A 21,132-nucleotide genomic window follows, 5' to 3' on the forward strand; every position below is an offset into this window, starting at 1 on the left:
TTCTTGTATTTGTATTTCTATTTATATTTCTTCTTTGTTGATTTCTTATTTCATTTAACATTTCTCCCATAGCTATTTTTTCTGCTCTAAATTGTTCTAACGCTTTACTTAATTCATCAATATCTTTTTCATTAACTGGCTTTTGCATTTTTTTATATATTTCATTTTCTTCTTTTTTATTCATTTCTTCTTTTAAAATTTCTTCTATATTCTTTTCTTGTCTTATTTGTTCTATATTTACACCCATTGTTTTCATTATCAATTCATTTTTAGCTTCTTCTTCTCTTCTTGCTATATTAATCGCATTATTTAAATTCGTTGAATTACTTCTTCTAACTTGGTATCCTAATGTAGGTTCTAATCCTTGGATATAATAATTTACTTGATACATATCATGTAATGCTTGACCTCTAGTTGCAATTCTTAATATTGACCTAAACCTTCTAGTATACTCTTCAACACTTTCATTTTTTTCTTGTTTAATCCTTGTTAATTCTATCATTTTTCTTCTTTTAACATCTTCTCTAGTGAATCTATTAATTAATTTGTTTTTCAAATTTCTATCATCATCATGATTACACCAATTTACTAAATTAGCTGCTACTCTTTCTTTTTCTTCATTATATCATTGTAATGCGATTCCTCTTAAACATGTTATTGCTATATTTGCTTTATTTTGTCTACATACACCTCCTCCAATATTTCCTTCTAGTCTTCCACTTACTGCAAATGCTACTTCAAATTGTCTAATCCAATCGTTAACATCTTCATCTTCTTTTCCACTAAAAGTTGGCATACCTACTATTCCTCCCATTCCTGCAGTTTGAACTATATCTGTTAAAGTTTGTCCTGCTCCTAATGCATTATCTAATGCATTAGGTGCGAGTCCTATAGCATTTTCTACTATTCTCTTTATTTGATCTTGGTTTGCCATATCTAACAATATATTCTCTTGAAATAAATCTTGTAAATTATAATCAGATATTTCACTTTCACTATCAGAATCTTCAATATTCAATGAATTATTCGAATCTGAATTTTGACTTAAACCAAAACCTTTTATATTTATAACATTTTCATTTTCACTCTCAAATTCATTCTCATCAAAATCTCTAACATTTTCTTCCCAATTCTCATATTCTTCTGGATCTAATATTTCTCCAATCTTTTCTGAATCATCCGTATCATCATTTTCTTTTTCAATTTCTTCTTCACTTTCTTCAATTTCAAATTTCTTTAAATATTCATCTAATATTTTCTTTATTTCCTTTTCTGACTCATTTTTATATTCTTGAAATAATTTTATAAAGTCTGCACTTAAGATATCAATATCTCTATATTCCATACTTATTAATCTTAATAATTCTCCATCAGAAACTTCAATTTCTAAAACTTTAATTAAGTTTTTCAATCGTTCTAATCTTTTTTCTATTTCTGTTTCATCATCCAATTCATTCTCATCTTCTAAATTTTCTAATCCTTTTTCATAACAGCTTTTACATATCCTTTCTATAAATTCTCTATTGTATTCTATTGCTTCTATTGCTTCTTTCTTTAATATTATTTTGTTACATATTGGACATTTTATTGTATACATATAATGCCATATTCTTAATTCTTCTTCTATTCCTTTATCATCTAATTCTTCAATAGTTTTGTAAAAACTCATAAATTCTTTAGTTTTTATTATTTCATATTCCACTCTAAAATTTATTATTCGTCTTATTTCTTCAATATCAATTTCATAACCATTCTCTAACCAATAATTTCTGTATATTCTTTCTATATGTTCGTCTCCTTCATTTGAACTTGATTCTTCTACATCATCTGAACTTTCTAGTTCTCCTACGTCACTATATTCTTCAACAAAACCTTTTGTTTCTACAATTTTCTCTATTATCTTATCTGTTAAATCATCATTTATCCATGGTTTTGGATATTTATTTCCATCCCACCATTGATATGTTATACTTTTCTGAAACTTCTTGACTTTCTCTCTACTTTCTTCTTCTGCTATATTTTCTTCTAAATGTACTAATATTTCTTTAAAATTTCTCATAGTACCATATCCTTTATTCTTAATAGTTATTGATTCTATTTCTTGTAACCATTCTTCAAATTTTGCGAATCTTATATCTAATTCATCATCTTCTATGATATATTTATATGTCAACAATTCTTTATTCCCTAATAAATTTTCTTCTGTTTGATTGTCTAATATGAACTCGTTATCTTCACTAAGTATATAATGTTCACATATCATTTTTATTATTGATATAATTCCTATTTTTCTATAATCTGATTTGTTTCTATACCTGATTGAGCTCACAACTATATCTAACAGCTTTTCTCCTTCTTTTCTCATTTTCTTAAATTCTCTATCTCTTTTCTTTTTACTAGATGGATAATTTTCTTCTCCATCCTTTCTTGTTAATATTATATATTCCATTAATTTCACATACGTGTTTCTATTATAACTCATTGCTTCTAGTATTACCTTTTGAAAAATTTTCCAAAATCTTTTAAACCAATCTCCTATCTCTATTTCATCAGTACTATAACATTTTAAGCATGAAGGATCTACTTGATATTTTTCTCTTGATTCATTATGTTTCTCTATTTCATGTCTTTTTCTAATCTCTTCTAATTCATCGTATATATCAGACATTTTTATTTATTTAAACATTTCATAATTTCATTTTTATTTATATTTTATAAAATTTTATTATTAACTTAACATCATTTAAACTACTATTTTATCTTTTACTTCTTTAAAATACAATTTAAATTCTAATATTTTCAAAGTTCCAGCTTTGATTCTATAATTTTCTATATATTCTATAATGTAATTTATAATCACGATTTTATTTATAAAATTCCTATATCTTGCGCAAATAAACTGTGATCAAAGCTAGGGATTATTTATAACTGGGGCCGCCCAGTATCAGACTAATATGATCACCGACAAAATAAAGGCTTATTTATACTGGGTCCTCCCAGTGTGCTCTTATTTATACTGGGGTTCTCCCAGTTCTATACACAAAATTAAACTTTTAATAACTTTTAATCTTTTTCTTATATTAACTTTCAAAATATTTATTTCAAATCTATTTCATATTATTTTATTTCTCATATTTCATTTTATAATTCATTAATATTCTCTTATTATAATTGGATAGCCACGGATTTTTAAGCGATCAACATACTAAAATTTCTGTCAACAAACGCCCCTGGTGACACAACTATTTATTCTATTATTTCCTTATTCATTTATTATTTTTATTAATCAGTCGCCCCTGCCCAAGGAGCCGCTATATTTTTCTTTTACTGCGCCTCAATTGCGTGACTTATATTTTCTTTTATTTTCTTTTCTTTTACTGCGCTTCACATGACTTGTACTACTCACGTGACTTATGTAACATTTCATTTTCTACTGCGTTTTGATCATGTGATTTTTACTGCGCTTTTTAACACATGACTTGTCGCAGTATAATTCTCATTTTATTTATTCATTTCTGTAACTGAACTCATGTTCTCTCTTTCTGATTAAGATCCGATTCGCGTATGAACTACAGAAAATTACTATATAAATTTGGGGAACGGTTATTATAAAAATGGCAAAATTGGCAAAATATTACAGATTATAAAAACCGCAGATGATCACGCTGTAGCACCAAAATTCACGTGATGAAACCTTAAATGCTAAAGATAATAATGATCAAAAAAAATCGGGAGTTTTATTTATTTCTTAAAAACTTTATTTTGAGGCAGCGTCAGATTTGGCGGAAATATATATATATGTATTTGCAATGTTTAAAACACGCACTATGATTATTTTTTATAAATTAACAAATAAAAACAATTAGAACTATATTTTACACATTTTTATACGTTTAGAACTGTTTGTTTTATACAATTATTTCATTTTCTCTTGCCTCTAATTCACGTATTGCCATGATTTCTTTCCATTTTTGGGAGAAACCAGTAATCCAATTCTGAATAGTAGAGATTTTAGGTACATCATTTTCGTCTAATTCTCCAAGTTGAACACGTCGCACAAGTTCCTCATACATTTGTTGAGCTGAAAATTTGTTATTTGGATTTGCTGTTCCGGTATGAAACATATTTTCTAATAAATGTTTCGCACTTTTAGATATTCACTTCCATGATTCCCGCTTGTAATTCTTGTTAGATTTTAGGGCCCACCCAGATACAAATACATCGTGACTATTGTTGTCAAACAAAACCAATTGTTAGTATAATTGATTTATAAGCTTTTATTATAATAAAATATCTTACATTTGCTTTTTTGAACTTCCTATTACATTTGTAATATCCATACTATTCAAACTTGAATTCAAAAGATCCTATATATTGAGTAGTTTTTATTTTTGTGAAAAAAAAAATTTTTTCAATTTTAAATTGTTCATACCAATTCCAAAAATTCATCATTGGTGACAGAATCATCTGGATCACGAAATATTATTAGTTTCATGGGGAATTTGAAATAAATGCAAAAAACTATCATACCTTTACTGACAACAATAGGTAACGTCCATTTTTTAGATGGTTCTGTATGAGTAGAATATTCTGGATTGGGCTTTTCATTTTTTCTCTGCTTTCGAATTTTTTTTATTTGAGCTGGAGACCATTTCTTCCATTCTCCAATTCCAGGCAAAATCCTAGCACATACGAATCCTGTATCCTCTCCTTGAGCTGGCCACGTCCATTCATGTAGACTTTTAATTCCAGCTATTGTACCAATTTTTTCTTTTCCTATACGAAATAAATATTATTACTGACAAACAAAAATATTGTACATAATTTCTTCAATTATTGAAATACCTTGATTACGATTTGGCAGCAAGTTGGCAACTTTTGTTCCTGCAATATCATGAATTGCTGCCTCTATATCATCACCAGATTCAATTGTACAACCCAGTTTGACATGACGTTTTATTGCTTGTGATATCTAATAGGAATAAATCAAAGGTAAACAAAATAATAATAGAATTTATAATAAATGAAGTAAGCAATATAATAACTACTTGAGCGTGATGGGAATCTATCAGTGTTTTAGCCTCACCAGCTTCCAAAAAGATCCATTTTCGAGGAACAATATCATACCATTCTTTCCATTGACCTATTATCAGCATCAATTCTGTACAATGATAGTGAGGCCCATTGTCCAACATTATTGTTATCCATTTTGGCTTTGGATCAAGATTTTCAAACACGGTATGAAGAGAAGATGCTGTAAACCAGGCATCTTGGCCAGTATCGTCACTCCAATGGTCATATACTTGTATATCAAGCTTGTTATTTGTAATATCTTTTGTATATACTAGTGATGAATGTAGAGTCCAACCCCTTTTACCAAAGAATTGAGATTTTGTTTCCCTTGCAGTGTGCGGAAGTATCCTCATTTTATAGTCCACTATAATAACTGCTCCATCTTCATCTAACTCATCAAGATTAACCTGAACGTGAGTATTTAAATAAAACTTTCATGCATGATGTCCTAACCATGAAATTAATTTTTTCAAATAATCATCTAATAATTCATGTAATTCTTCATCTACCTGATTTTTTATTAGATCAAAAAATTGGAATAATTCTACACAATCGTTACATATTTCAAAATGCTGAAGATTACAAATTCCAAAGGAATGGCTAAGGCAATGGCATATGCAAGATTTATGTGCCAGAATTCCTGAAGAGGTAATTTTCAAATTCTTTATGTATTCACGCCTCATATATCTTCTCAAAATATTCAATTTTCGAGTTAACTCCTCCTGCATTATAGAATATGATTAATTTCAATATCAAATTTCTGAATACAAAAAATTCTTGAATATAATACCTTCAAAGATTCATCTTCTACATGAGTAGCAATGATGGTATTAATAGACGCAAAGCTCTCATATCCACATTCATTGCATTCTGAGCAAAGACCACCTAAATTATCTTGATAAACAAATCTACTACCTTGTAAACGTGTCATAAATGCTGTATGACGCATTCCATTTGGATACTCTTCAGAAAATTTCTCCCAAAGAGCCTGCTTATGGTCCTGTAAATACATTATAGGTAATCCTGATTTTAAATGAGTTCGGTAAGAGCTCATGTTGACAATATCCTTTCTCATGAAAAAACTATCAAACTGATCAATTTGCTCTATTTTAAACTTTAGACGATGAAATTTTGGCTTTTCAATAGGTGGAGCACCAAAACCATTCAATACAGCATGTCTTCTTGATTCAAGAACGGTATAAGATGCTACCTGTAATATTAGATAATTAGTTATTGCGTTCAAAATTACTGCCAATATTATGCTAATTACAAAAACATATTCTTACCCCTAAATTATATTCTAATTCTTCATAGGTAAAATCATTGGCAATAATTGATAAAATACGCCATTTTCCATCTCTGGTTTTTTTATTATCATCCAATGCTTGTCAAAAACAAGACCAAAAAGTTTCTGTAGAATTTGAAGGATTGCTGGAAAGAAATCCCATCTTGTAAAGAGTAGTAAATATCTGTTTTTCTTGTATTGGATTTCGTGATTTAGTCCAAAGTTGATACTATAGAATTAAAAGTTATTTTTTATTCGTGTTTATAATTTTTCAATATACAACTCAATCATACCTCAGATTTACCAGATTTATCATGGGACCAAGGAGTAATATCAGAGCATCCTGCAGCATGAAGCATAGATAACCATGCACCCAGTTCACGATCAGAAAATTGATGCTCTGGTGGGTATAATAATTTTAATTCTGAATTTAATTCTATTACATTACACTCATTTTGATCCCATCTAACAAATAATTTTTACCATTCAATTTTAGCAAAAGTTTGACGCTGAAGATGATATTCATATAATTTTTTCATTAGTTTGAAATTATTCCATTCATGAGGAGCGCATTGTGGAATACGTAACTTATTTAATTTTTGTAATGTAATTTGATCTTCCAACCCAAATAATTCTTTTCCTGAAAATTTTTGAATATAACCTGAATTTTTCCAGATGTCATCTGGGGTAGTTCCTACAAATGTTTTTTGAATTTTAAAATCTTGATAAATATAAATGTAACATTTATCATCTTTAATTTCAGATACAAATATAGCTGCACGTTTCTTATATGTGTGAATAATTGATGACTTGTAACCATTGCCTGCTTGATTCCAATCTGAACGTGTAGATGAACCCAATCCATAAATAAATATTTCATAATCACCAAGTTTACATGAAAATGGACAAAAATCAATATTAGATGAAAGAACATCTATTATATTTTTATTATCCCATCCCATAATAATAGAACCAGAATAACGAGTTTTTTTTTGAAAAATATTTTGATAAACTTCAGAAACTGCCTTAGTTGCACTTGTTTCTATAACCCAAAACTCACCACTTTGACAAAAATACTCAGGTAACATTTGATTAGAACTGGAAATCTGTACTATTATATAAAAGTCACGTCTATTCAAACAAGCATTAGTTTTTTGGCCTGCTCTAATTGGAAATCTGAGTTGGGTATTTGCGTCAGGAATACTTAGAATTTCCCACCAGTAGCGTGAATAAGGTCCATAGTGAAGATTTTCTATAAGCGAGCCAAGTTCTACTAGGATAACATACATTTGAGACATGGTTGGCTTCAGATTTTAGCATTTTTTACGAGTTGGTTTATATAAAATTTTTTTTTTGATATTATTCTTTGCATTTAAGCCTTATCACATGTTCATTGGTGCTACAACATTATTATCTACGGTTTTTATAATATATGATGATATGCAAATCTTATTAATTTAACTGTTTGTTTTCCCCGGATATATATAGTAATTTTCTGTAGATCATACGTGAATTGGATCTTAAATATTTTTTTACATTTTTATATATTGTTTACACAACATGCTTACGCAATTTCTTTTTATTTTTATATTACATCATTATTACATCATTTATTTCATATAATTTATTATTATCTTTTATAATCTCTCATATCGTTCTTTTATTGTAATAAAATTATTTTTCATATATCAAATAATAACATTTCATTATTTCTTATATTTACAATATCATTTAATTTTCTCTTTCATTTAGTAACCTATACCGGGCTTGCCTTTACCTTCTTTATAGAAGTATAGTAGTTTACGGGTTTGTTACTAATAACTTTTCTTTTCTTATTATACTTTTGAATTTTTCAATCATTTATTAACTTTTTATAATACACAAAATTTATTCTTATTATAAATTTTTATTTTCATTTAATTTTTAAATCTTTTCATTATTATCTTGAATATTTCATTCATCCTTTCGATATATACTTTTTCAATATATCGTATATTTTCATTTAATTTTATTTCTCATATATTCCGTAATATTCCTTTTTCATAATATTACTTTCTCTTATATATTTTCTTTTACTATATCCTTTTTCATATATAGTAACATTTTTCTCATATTTCAGATAAGTCTTCCTTATCTTTTTCATTTCTTTGATGATTTCTCATATCATCCTTTTCTTATCTTTGATGATTTCTTATATCATCCTTTTCTTATTAATTTCACAAAATTTTCTTTCATTTTCTTATATAATTTTCTTTTATTTCTCATTTAGATCTTGTATGAAGACAACAATCTTTTAATTTCTCACGAGCATGCACCAAAAATGTGACACGCCGCCCATAGGATAAATAACTATTTATCGTATGTTGCCACTGACGTGTTGAGTTCTTATATTATCTTCGCTTGGTTTAAAATAAAAAAAATTAGTTACAAAACAAAATTTCTTACCAAAATTTCAAATTGCGATAATTTCCCCAAATTTAATATTATGAGCGAAATAAATTTAATTAATTTTTTTTTATATTAGAATCATTAATTATTAATCGTTGTTCATAGTGAAACCACTATGATAACTCTTTATTAATATTAATTTCATCCTGAGTCAAGACATAAAATCAAGACTGCGGAATTTCCTATCGAAATCCACTTGTATTTATACATTTTAAGAAAAATATTTCTAATATTTACTATCTTTTTCTAATAAAATTTGAAGATCTATTATCATATGACTATCTCGTTACACTAAACTAAACTATAAATATAATTTTATTGGCTAATTATTTACCATCGGTTAATTATTTATCCTTATTCTATTTTATTGTATATATGCATTTATAATATCATCTTTAAATTGATTTTTGGTTATTACAAGGTAAAATAATTTGTTGCGAAAATACTGACTAATTCAGAAATTTTTTCTCACATAATTTTACTAAGCCACAAATTGGGTTAACTAAAATAATTATAGTGTATTTTTTTTTCACACTAAAAAAAGATTATGAAAGCAAAAGATTTATACTTTGCTAATTAATTATGTCAATACAGCGTCAAAATTGATTACATATATCAATTCATCAAAATTACATCATTACGTCAAATTTGTCAATATAATTGACTATATAATTGTGACAAAAATTATAGAAAGGAGAAAAAAAATTTTTTAACAGATATAGGTAGGCGGGTATAATCAATAAATAAACTATATGTATAAACACTTAATAAACAATCCAATCAGACGTGTAGTATAGCACTGTACGTCAGTATATACTCCCAACACGAATAAAGGATTAAACAAACAAAAACAAATTTATATTTCGTTAAATTCAAATAACAGTTTATTTAATATAATCATTAGAACCATTTTTATTAAGAAAACTCTTCTACTGAACCCCTATAAAAAATAAGTGTCTGGAAATTGTCCAGAAATTGTCCGGAAAATTTGTCTAAATAATTGTCCAGAAAATGTCCAGAAAATGCCAGGTACCATGTCCGGAAATTGTTCCGAAAACACACTCGTTTCTGGACACTCATTTTGTCCAGAATTTGTCGGAAATTGACCTGAAATATTTTTTCATAAAATTTGGCACAAAAAGATGATCAACAGGTGACCATCATTATAATTGCTTTAACCTAAAGTTTTATATCATAGATATATAGTATTTTTGCCTGCTCAGCAAATTTAATTAGTATGACAAAGAAGGTTATGAATGTCAGTCTTGTACTTTTTGCAATTTTTTACAAAATTAATTTATCCTTTTTTGGAAGTAGCGTCCAGAATTTGTCCAGAATTTTTTCATGTCCAGAATTTGTCCAGTTCAAATTATCTGAATTTTTACTATGTCCAGAATTTGTCCAGGTTTATCTGTCCAGAATTTGTCCAAAATTTTATACTGGACAAATTCTGGATATATTCTGGACAAAGTCCGGATATGTCAAAATTTTAGGTATCAAATTTGTAGCAAAAAATAGACATTTTCCGGACAATTTCTGGACATGCCAGATTTATTCTGGATAATTTCCGGACATTTTCGTAGACATTTTCCGGACATTTATTTTTTATAGGGAACTTGAACTTCATTCAACTACCTTTCGTTCTGCTACAAATGCTCCACTATTTATAATTATTTTACTCTAATTAATTAATGTTAAATATATCTAACATATTGCATATATTAAACATATTTAATATGTTGCATATGTTAAATATGTTAAACATATCAAACATTTGTAACATTTGTAACATTCGTAACATTTGAAACATAGATTGACAATCCCGTGATTAAATTGAATTCTGGTCATGTGATCGATCGTTCGCTACAATACAATTGTCACAAATCTTGGTGCATTTGTTCGTCAAGCTGTCAAAAATGTTCTTATTGCTCAAAATAAAAATGAAGACACTCAAGCTATTATTAAGAAATGTAATGAATACACAATTGACTTAAAAATTCCAACAAAACTTGGAATAGTAAAATCATTACCGGTGCGTAAACTATTAATGTGTTAAGGTATGAAAAATTTATACCAAGTTTGGAGATGGGAAAATTATTTGTATTAGTTGTATGAGCTGATCACCAGCAGATAAGTGAATGAATCATCATTATTTCACAATGATGGACCTTAAAAGGAACCAACTTTTAAGGTTAAGTAATTCATTATCTTAATTGTGCATGGCTATTCAGTTCATAAAAATATTTAAATTTAATATACAGACAAAAAAATTTTTCCAGACCCCATCTTAAGCTTTTTCTTTTTTTTTTTATCATTTTTTTTAATTTTACTTTTTTTGATTTTACTATTATTTACTATCATTATTATACTATCTTTTCAGATAGACAGATGGTTTTTTTTGTCATCTCCCATAGTAATCCATATAGTGATAAATAGGATTAGTTATAGTAAAATATTATGAAGTTGCATCTATCAAATCATTGATATAGAAGATTATAGCGTTATTTTCATAAGAGCGTCAACATATTAAAAACACATTTCTGAAATAGTTGTTATTTTTTTTATTTTTTTCAATTATTGCATTATTTTATTTAAAGTTGTAAATTTAAACGCATATGCAAAGAATATTATTAATATGTTTTAAATATGTTTTAAACATCTTATATTTTCATTGCATACATTAAAATACTTTGACTACATGTTGAGTATACAACTGCTATCTATTTGTTATGGTTTTCTCATTTTTCAAATTTGACATGTTTCAGTAAAGTTGATTACATCAAGCAATAAATTAATATATATATTCATTTTAGCATGTACATTTGCACTTGTACATCAAAATAGAATAAGGTTAGAGGACTTTGATTTATCAAGAAATAAAAAATAACTAATGCATTAAATTATAATCCAGCAGATATCCTTGGTGTAGAGTGTAGACGTGTAGTTTCTTATCAAAATATTTAAATAATATTGAAAATAAAAGCCAACAAATATAAATTAAGCACAATCAGCTATTGAAATAAGTGTAAAAAACTTTACATTATCATTGGAAATGGTTTTATATTGTTATTTTGAAAATTTATCTCATAATTGGAAAAGTTATAAAAAAAAGATTTAAATTACAAACTAAGAAACTTGTAAAATATTTACTACTCTAGTCTTAGTGTTTAAATAATTCTAAGTATAATAAAAAAAAGAGAATATAAATACATAAGCTAAAAAAAAAGAATTACTTAAATTATAAACTAAGAATTTTGTAAAATATTTTACTACTCCAGTCTTAGTGTTTAAATAAATCAAAAAGAATAAAATAAAGAACAATTTCTGTTGAATGCATGTTATCAAATATCACTTAAAAAGACAAAAATTCTTTTAAAATACAATTGATTAGCTAATTTCATCTGTTTAAATATCTAAGCAATAAATAGATAAAATTAATTTAATATAAATAATTTGCAACATTAATTTTTTCAGTATATACTGTATTACATACCTAATGGCTTCATATCTTCAATTATACAATCATTCAAATCTTCACTTAGTGGCATTTCATTTGCTTTTACACTAGCTTGTGAATCTTCATTTTCAAGTATTTCATTCAACTTTTTACTAGTATTTTCATCTATAATTAAGTAAATAAATTAATTTCACATATACAATTTGCAAGATTAATTTTTTATATATTATAGTACATACCAAATGACCTTGGATCTCTAATTATGAAGTTATTCAAATCTTCACTTTCAAGAATTTCATTCAATTCTTTACTATTAAAATCAAGTAAACGACTCGCATAACATGCTTTAGGATGAGATTTAGTAACAAGATTGTTATGCCGCCTAATTGGTGCATTTATAAATTCCATAATGTTGCTTTTTAATTCTTCACTGACACTATAAGGACGGAAAATCCATTTTTTAATAATTTTTAATACTTCTATAGAAACTGGTCTTTTTAATGGATCTTCATTCCAACATTTTTTCATTAAATCTACATAACATTGTGGAGTATTTTCAATAATTTCAGGTCGTTCACCTTTAGAGATACTTAAACTAAGTTGAAAATCATGCGCTCTATTATTAAATGGTGGTATTCCAGATGTAAACTCCCACATAATCATAGAAAAACTATATATATCACTAGCTGGAGTATAAGGTTTGCCTCTTAAAACTTCAGGAGCCATAAATGGTATAACACCATAAATATCATACTTTTTCAAAAACGATTTTACAGGTTGACATAATCCTAAATCACTAATATAAATTTTATCACTATCCCCATCATAAACATGATTTAAAATATTACCATCATGAAAATCACAATGAATAAGTTTTTCTCCATGTATCTTACTAAGTCCAGAAATAATTTCGTACAACATATGTAACTTTTGATTCCAATTATTTTTGACTATTCTTGTTAAATTTTCTCTTAAATTACCTTTATTTGCATAATCCATTACTACCATATATTTTGATGTATTTGGATCTTCTGTGAATCCATAAAATAATATAATATTATTTGAACTTAAACACTTTTCATGATATTTCCACTATAAAAAATAATAATAATTATTAATATAAATAAATTTTAATTTAAATTAAAAATAGAAAATAATATATTATCATACTTCTTCTAAAAATTTATTCAAATTTTCATCTAAATTCTTGTGACATTTAAGAATTACTTCTTTATCTCTATTATTCTTTAACCAAATAGCTTTGTATATAGTACCAAATCCTCCTTCATTAAGATACTCAACATTTTTAAATTTGTTATAAGGAATCCATTTTAATCTATTTTTAAGAATAAAATCATCTATAATGGCATTTCCACTTTTTCCAAATCTATAAATTTAAATAATTAAAATTATATAATAGATTGTATTATAATTTATATATACAAAATAAATTATTACTTACTCTAAAATTTAAATAGGAATTTAATGCAATATGAGTCTTGATTTTTAGATAAATACATATAATAACCTATGATTTACAACTTACCAACTAAGTAACAGATATTTTTTAAATGAAAGAATTTGGTTAACAAATAAATATTATAAAATATATAACAATAGAGATACTTACAAGCTAGATCATAAATAATTTTTTAAAATAAAAAAATTAGTTAGTTTAAATTATATGTAAATATTATAATAGAATTAAATAAATAACTTACAAGCTATATTATTTAATAATTTTTTAAATAAAGAAATTAGTTAAATTATATGTAAATATTATAACAATAAGTAATAATAGAATTAAATAAACAACTTATAACTTACGATCTATTAAATAAAAAAATTAGTTAGTTTAAATTATATGTAAATATTATAAAAATAAGTAATAATAGAATTAAATAAATAACTTACCTATGAAATAATTTTTTAAATAAAGAAATTAGGTTAGTTTAGTTTAAATTATATGTAAATATTATAACAATAAGTAATAATAGAATTAAATAAATAACTTACCCCCTATATTATTTAATAATTTTTTAAGTAAAGAAATTAGTTAGTTTAAATTATATGTAAATATTATAACAATAAGTAATAATAGAATTAAATAAATAACTTACACCCTAGTTAGTTTAAATTATATGTAAATATTATAAAAATAAGTAATAATAGAATTAAATAAATAACTTACGAGCTATATTATTTAATAATTTTTAAATAAAGAAATTAGTTAGTTTAAATTATATGTAAATATTATAACAATAAGTAATAATAGAATTAAATAAATAACTTACGAGCTATATTATTTAATAATTTTTTAAATAAAGAAATTGGTTAGTTTAAATTATGTAAATATTATAACAATAAGTAAAATAATAGAATTAAATAAATAACTTACACACTTTATTATTTATTAATTTTTTAAATAAAGAAATTAGTTAGTTTAAATTATATGTAAATATTATAACAATAAGTAATAATAGAATTAAATAAATAACTTACTCCCTATATTATTTAATAATTTTTTAAATAATGAAATTAGTTAGTTTAAATTACTATATGTAAATATTATAACAATAAGTAATAATGAATTAAATAAATAACTTACCATCTATGAAATAATTTTTTAAATAAAGAAATTAGTTAGTTTAAATTATATGTAAATATAATTAAATAAATAACTTATGGCTTACCAACTAAAATAAATTACAAAATAATTTTTTAAATAAAGAAATTAGTTAGTTTAAATTATATGTAAATATTATAACAATTAGTAATAATAAAATTAAATAAATAACTTACGAGCTATATTATTTAATAATTTTTTAAATAAAGAAATTAGTTAGTTTAAATTATATGTAAATATTATAACAATAACAGATAAGTAATAATAGAATTAAATAAAAAACTTACCATCTATGAAATAATTTTTAAATGAAGAAATTAGTTAGTTTAAATTATATGTAAATATTATAACAATATGTAATAATAAAATTTAATAATTAACTAATGACTTACCAACTAAAATAAATTACAAAATAATTTTTTAAATAAAGAAATTAGTTAGTTTAAATTATATGTAAATATTATAAAAATAAGTAATAATAGAATTAAATAAATAACTTACATTCTATATTATTTAATAATTTTTTAAATAAAGAAATTAGTTAGTTTAAATTATATATAAATATTATAACAATAAGAAATAATAGAATTATATAACTTACGATCTATTAAATAAAATTATTAGTTAGTTTAAATTATATGTAAATATTATAACAATAAGTAATAATAGAATTAAATAAATAACTTACACCCTATATTATTTAATAATTTTTAAATAAAACAATTAGTTATTTTAAATTAGGAATATGTTTTTTTTCACAACTGCGATATGTCGCGTCTCCCTTTTTTGGTAATTTTTTATATTAATTGTCAATCATTCTTATCACATGACTTCGTCAAGATTTCCCATTTTTAAAAAATCCTGGCGTGAGACCAGTGTTAATTTTTCGATAAAAAGTTACTGTGCGGATGGCGCACAATTTGTTGTGCGTCAAAGTGGTATGGCTATACTACTATAATAGGTACTGTAATACATATGCGCCCAATCACATAAGGATATTTCAAAATTTTTTGTGCGCATGCCGCACATCCTTTCTAAAAAAGGTGTGCGCAAAATTCTGATCATGTGCGCTGCGAACATGCCGCACAGTGAAAAATAAACACTGCGTGAGACCTTATGCACTTACTATGTACTATAAGAAACCTTATACTATGCGTATTTTTGACCTCTCTACAAGTTTTCTTAATATATCAAAAAGGATTAAGAATGTCATTTTTGATATTTATATGTAACATATTATAGGGGTGCGACATAACGCAGGTGCAATAAAAAGCAAAACCCTTTAAATATTATAACAATAAGTAATAATAGAATTAAATAAATAACTTACGAGCTATATTATTTAATAATTTAAATAAAGAAATTAGTTAGTTCAAATTATATGTAAATATTATGACAATAAGTAATAATAGAATTAAATAAATAACTATAACTTACAATCTATTAAATAAAGAAATTAGTTAGTTCAAATTATACGTAAATATTATAACAATAATTAATAATAAAATTGAATAAATAACTTACGAGCTATATTATTTAATAATTTTTAATGAAATTAGTTAGTTTAAATTATATGTAAATATTATAACAATAATAATAGAATTAAATAAAAAACTTACCATCTATGAAGTAATTTTTGAATGAAGAAATTAGTTATTTAAATTATATGTAAATATTATAACAATAAGTAATAATAAAATTAAATAAATAACAAATGACTTACTAACTAAAATAAATCACAAAATAATTTATTAAATAAAGAAATTAGTTGGTTTAAATTATATGTAAATATTATAACAATAAGTAAAATAATAGAATTAAATAAATAACTTACATCCTATATTATTTATTAATTTTTTAAATAAAGAATTGGTTAGTTTAAATTATATGTAAATATTATAATAATAAGTAATAATAGAATTAAATAAATACTTACCCCCTTATTTAATAATTTTTTAAATAAAGAAATTAGTTAGTTTAATTATATGTAAAGATTATAACAATAAGTAATAATAGAATTAAATAAATAACTTACACGCTATATTATTTATTAATTTTTTAAATAAACAAATTAGTTAGTTTAAATTATATGTAAATATTATAACAATAAGTAATAATAGAATTAAATAAATAACTTACTCCCTATATTATTCAATAATTTTTAAATAAAGTGATTAGTTAGTTTAAATTATATAATAATAAGTAATAATAGAATTAAATAAATAACTTATAACTTACAATCTATTAAATAAATAAAGAAATTAGATAGTTAAATTAAATGTAAATATTATAACAATAAGTAATAATAGAATTGAATAAATAACTTACCAACTATTAAATAAATAAAGAAATTAGATAGTTTAAATTATATGTAAATATTATAACAATAAGTAATAATAGAATTAAATAAATAACTTACCATCTATAATATTTAATAATTTTTTAAATAAACAAATTAGTTAGTTTAAATTATATGTAAATATTATAACAATAAGTAATAATAGAATTAAATAAATAACTTACTCCCTATATTATTTATTAATTTTTTAAATAAAGAAATTAGTTAGTTTAAAATATATGTGAATATTATAACATGAGTAATATATAATAGAATTAAATAATTACTTACCATCTATGAAATAATTTTTTAATAAAGAAATTAGTTAGTTTACATTATAATAACAATAAGTAATAATAGAATTAAATAAATAATTTACCATCTATGAAATAATTTTTATAAATAAAGAAATTAGTTAGTTTAAATTATATGTAAATATTATAACAATAAGTAATAATAGAATTAAATAAATAACTTACTCCCTATATTATTTAATAACTTATTAAATAAAGAAATTATATAAGTAATATAAATATAGATATCATAATAACTTACACCCTGTAGTATTATTTAATTATTAATTAGTTAGATATAAAGATAATATAAAGTATTTACTGTAAATTATATATATTACTTACAATCTAGTTATTTAAATTAAGAATATGATTAGTTGAATTATGTAAATATTAAATAAATAAATATATACATATTGTAACTTACCATCTGTAATATAATTTTTATTAAATAGTTATTTAAATAAAGAATTTAGTTATTTGAATTTTATATAAAATAAATAAAATAAAAAACTAAAGATTTCAATAACTGATAACTTACCAACTACAGTATTATTAATCATTAAATAAATTATTTAGTTATATGGAATACAATAAAAATAATAAGTATTTGAATAGATAGTATTTGAATTGTTTATAAATAAAAGTTTAATATTTCAGCCTTTTTTATATACCTTTAGATTCCTCAGTGTCACTTCCCTCAAATTCTCCTCCACTTTCTTCAAATTCTTCTATATTACTGGAAACTTGTTTTGTTATATTGCAAATTTGGTTTAATTATATTTGATTATTTACAATCAAATTTTTTTAATAAATAAAAATCTTAATATTTCAACTTTGTTTTGTATATTATATTTACCTTCAGGTTTTTTGATATCACACAAAACTAGTATTATTATATTGCAAGTTTATTTGTTTTAAAAATTTTGAATAATTCTAATTTATATTATTATTCATGTTATATGCTTTACCTTTACCCTTGGTATCATTTCCTTCAAATTCCTCAATACTACTTCTTTTAAATTCTTCAGTGCCACTTCCCTCAAATTCTCCAATTCCACTTTCTTCAAATTCTTCTATATTACTGGAAACTAGTTTTGTTATATTGCAAATTTGGTTTAATTATACTATTTGATTATTTACAATCAAATTTTTTTAATAAATAAAAATCTTAATATTTCAACTTTGTTTTGTATATTATATGTACCTTCAGGTTTTTTGATATCACACAAAACTAGTTTTATTATATTGCAAGTTTATTTGTTTTAAAAATTTTGAATAATTCTAATTTATATTATTATTCATGTTATATGCTTTACCTTTACCCTTGGTATCATTTCCTTCAAATTCCTCAATACTACTTCTTTTAAATTCTTCAGTGCCACTTCCCTCAAATTCTCCAATTCCACTTTCTTCAAATTCTTCTATATTACTGGAAACTAGTTTTGTTATATTGCAAATTTGGTTTAATTATTTACAATTAAATTTTTTTAATAAATAAAAATTTTAATATTTCAACTTTGTTTTGTATGTTATATTTACCTTCAGGTTTTTTGACATCACGCAAAACTAGTTTTATTATATTGCAAGTTTGTTTTAAAATTTTGAATAATTCTAATTTATATTATTATTCATATTATATGCTTTACCTTTTACAATTAGGGAGAATTTTGATATAGTAATGGGCCAATGTATTGGTAAAGATAAAGCAAATATCTTTTTTTCTTTTTATTTATTATTATTAAACGCTTTTATTAGTATGAATAAATGTGATAACAATATTAATGCAAAATGCATTAATGTGCAAAGGCGTTGATCACAAGTACATGCATTTTAATAAATAAATAAATTTAGAGCTCCGAACGGGTCAGGTCAGGTCGGGTAATTGACTTGACCCGACAGAGGTGGGACATAAATTGATGACCCGACCCGAATATCACGGATTGTGTCAGCCTATTTTTTTACATTTATAATTTTGTATAATTTTTTTTCATTTATTAGATTATTCTAATGATGGCGTGAGTGGCGTGAGTTATATTTCAAGCATCGTAAAAATGTAAATAAAAAAATAAACCAAAAAAAAGGTTTTGTTTTTTATCGCACCTGCGATACATCGCACCCTGGGCAAAATTACGTAATGCCGGGCAAAATTAAAATATGCTAAAACATGTGACATTTAACTAATGTGAAAAATAAATTTTTACAACTGAAAAATTTAAGTTCCTAGAATACATATAAAAAATGAAAAGGGGAAGGTGTGATACAGATGACAAAAAAGGGCGCGATGCATCGCAGGCGCGATAAATTATAAAATCCATAAATAAAAAAATACGTCAACAAAAGACCATTAATTAAATCAAATAAAATATGCTGCGTTATAAATATACTGCTGACAAATAAGAAAATACCATCGGTTCAGCTGTTCTTTTATATCTATTTTTCATTTTTTTTGAAGGAATAGCCTGATTTCCCTTTTATCACGTGTAGGAACCACTTCGGCTGAATCTGATACGTGAAATAAAGTTAAGACCGAAATAATAAGATCATAGTGAACATAGTGAACTTCCTATGTGTACATCACTATTAACAACTCTAAGGCACTGGGATTATGTAGGGAATTTTTCTGCGTTACAATAATTTTTAAAATTATGTGGAATGTTCTTATTTCATCAAAGGTAAGAAGCTATATTGAACAAAATTTACCCCGGTACCATAATGATCATAATCCAAGGTGAACGTCCACAATAACTACCATAGATACCTGAGACAAATGAAAATGAATTTGATTTAATTGACAAATAATATAATATTTCTACTCATTTAACAAACTATTGGATTTATATTCAGGCAAAATTATATTAATCATAATTAAGTCCTAAATTAGATAGATGAGTACATCACATATTTAATTAAAAAATTTAACATTATAGTTATACTATAGGTTAAATATTTTACTATTCTAGTTGGAGACTTGAGATTTATTATTTTCTGAGTATGGCTAGCCTGAATTTTTTTTCTTTTTCTTTGTAAATTTGAAAATTTTCTCTTCCGGTTTTTCCTTCAATTTTAGCTTATTTATATTAAAATGTGTAAAATTATGCGGAAGAAATTGCATGACGTGACATAATTTTATATTTTATGCATCTCGACTATCTCGTATTTATAATCTATTGTCACACTACCTTTACACCATTACACTATTTTATTGAATATGCTTGAATTGAATACGAGTATAAATATAATATGCATCTTGTGTTACCTCCAAGCATAATATTCTCTATATTTATAATTAAGAAAATATGATTGATATTTATAATACGGTATTATTTATTTTGAGTGGACATTTATTATTATTATTATTATTATTACTTTATTGAATAAGTAGAGAAAAGGCGTTTTTTTTTTATTAGAAAATAAAATAAATATTTTTAACAAAATTATTTTTCATTTTTTTCATATATACTGTATAATATGATATGTTAGACAAATTAACTTTGTATCGAGTATACAATTATTTCAGTATTTTCTATACAAAGTAATATCAAACTTATCAATGATGATGCAAGTCATGCAACTTCTTTCATATTTCTTTTTTTTTTAACTAAATTTGGA

General features: G+C 24.1%; 4 protein-coding genes across 4 annotated transcripts; all 4 read right to left on the minus strand.

Annotated features, from left to right (window-relative positions):
- Positions 1-3,908: 3,908 nt before the first annotated feature.
- On the minus strand, positions 3,909-4,124 carry OCT59_016155 (uncharacterized protein; the record flags this gene model as incomplete). The annotated part of the gene is made up of 1 exon (XM_066132281.1): positions 3,909-4,124. One exon carries the CDS (start codon positions 4,122-4,124, stop codon positions 3,909-3,911), a length of 216 nt encoding a protein of 71 aa, XP_066003280.1.
- A 33-nt stretch (positions 4,125-4,157) lies between these two features.
- On the minus strand, positions 4,158-7,656 carry OCT59_016156 (uncharacterized protein; the record flags this gene model as incomplete). Its single annotated transcript, XM_066132282.1, has 10 exons — positions 4,158-4,227; positions 4,300-4,367; positions 4,433-4,467; positions 4,531-4,776; positions 4,846-4,972; positions 5,049-5,480; positions 5,583-5,795; positions 5,864-6,283; positions 6,652-6,823; positions 6,947-7,656. 10 exons carry the CDS (start codon positions 7,654-7,656, stop codon positions 4,158-4,160), a joined length of 2,493 nt encoding a protein of 830 aa, XP_066003281.1.
- A 4,555-nt stretch (positions 7,657-12,211) lies between these two features.
- Positions 12,212-12,671, minus strand: OCT59_016157 (uncharacterized protein; the record flags this gene model as incomplete). Its single annotated transcript, XM_025319440.2, has 3 exons — positions 12,212-12,219; positions 12,300-12,428; positions 12,503-12,671. The coding sequence occupies 3 exons, from the start codon at positions 12,669-12,671 to the stop codon at positions 12,212-12,214; spliced, it is 306 nt and encodes a 101-aa protein (XP_025173819.1).
- Positions 12,672-18,186: 5,515 nt separating this feature from the next.
- Positions 18,187-19,352, minus strand: OCT59_016158 (uncharacterized protein; the record flags this gene model as incomplete). The annotated part of the gene is made up of 8 exons (XM_066132283.1): positions 18,187-18,251; positions 18,380-18,406; positions 18,492-18,611; positions 18,728-18,754; positions 18,840-18,959; positions 19,063-19,089; positions 19,170-19,236; positions 19,347-19,352. The coding sequence occupies 8 exons, from the start codon at positions 19,350-19,352 to the stop codon at positions 18,187-18,189; spliced, it is 459 nt and encodes a 152-aa protein (XP_066003282.1).
- Positions 19,353-21,132: the final 1,780 nt, after the last annotated feature.

Source organism: Rhizophagus irregularis, chromosome 24 (assembly GCF_026210795.1).
Source record: "Rhizophagus irregularis chromosome 24, complete sequence".
Classification (NCBI taxonomy): Eukaryota; Fungi; Glomeromycota; class Glomeromycetes; order Glomerales; family Glomeraceae; genus Rhizophagus; species Rhizophagus irregularis.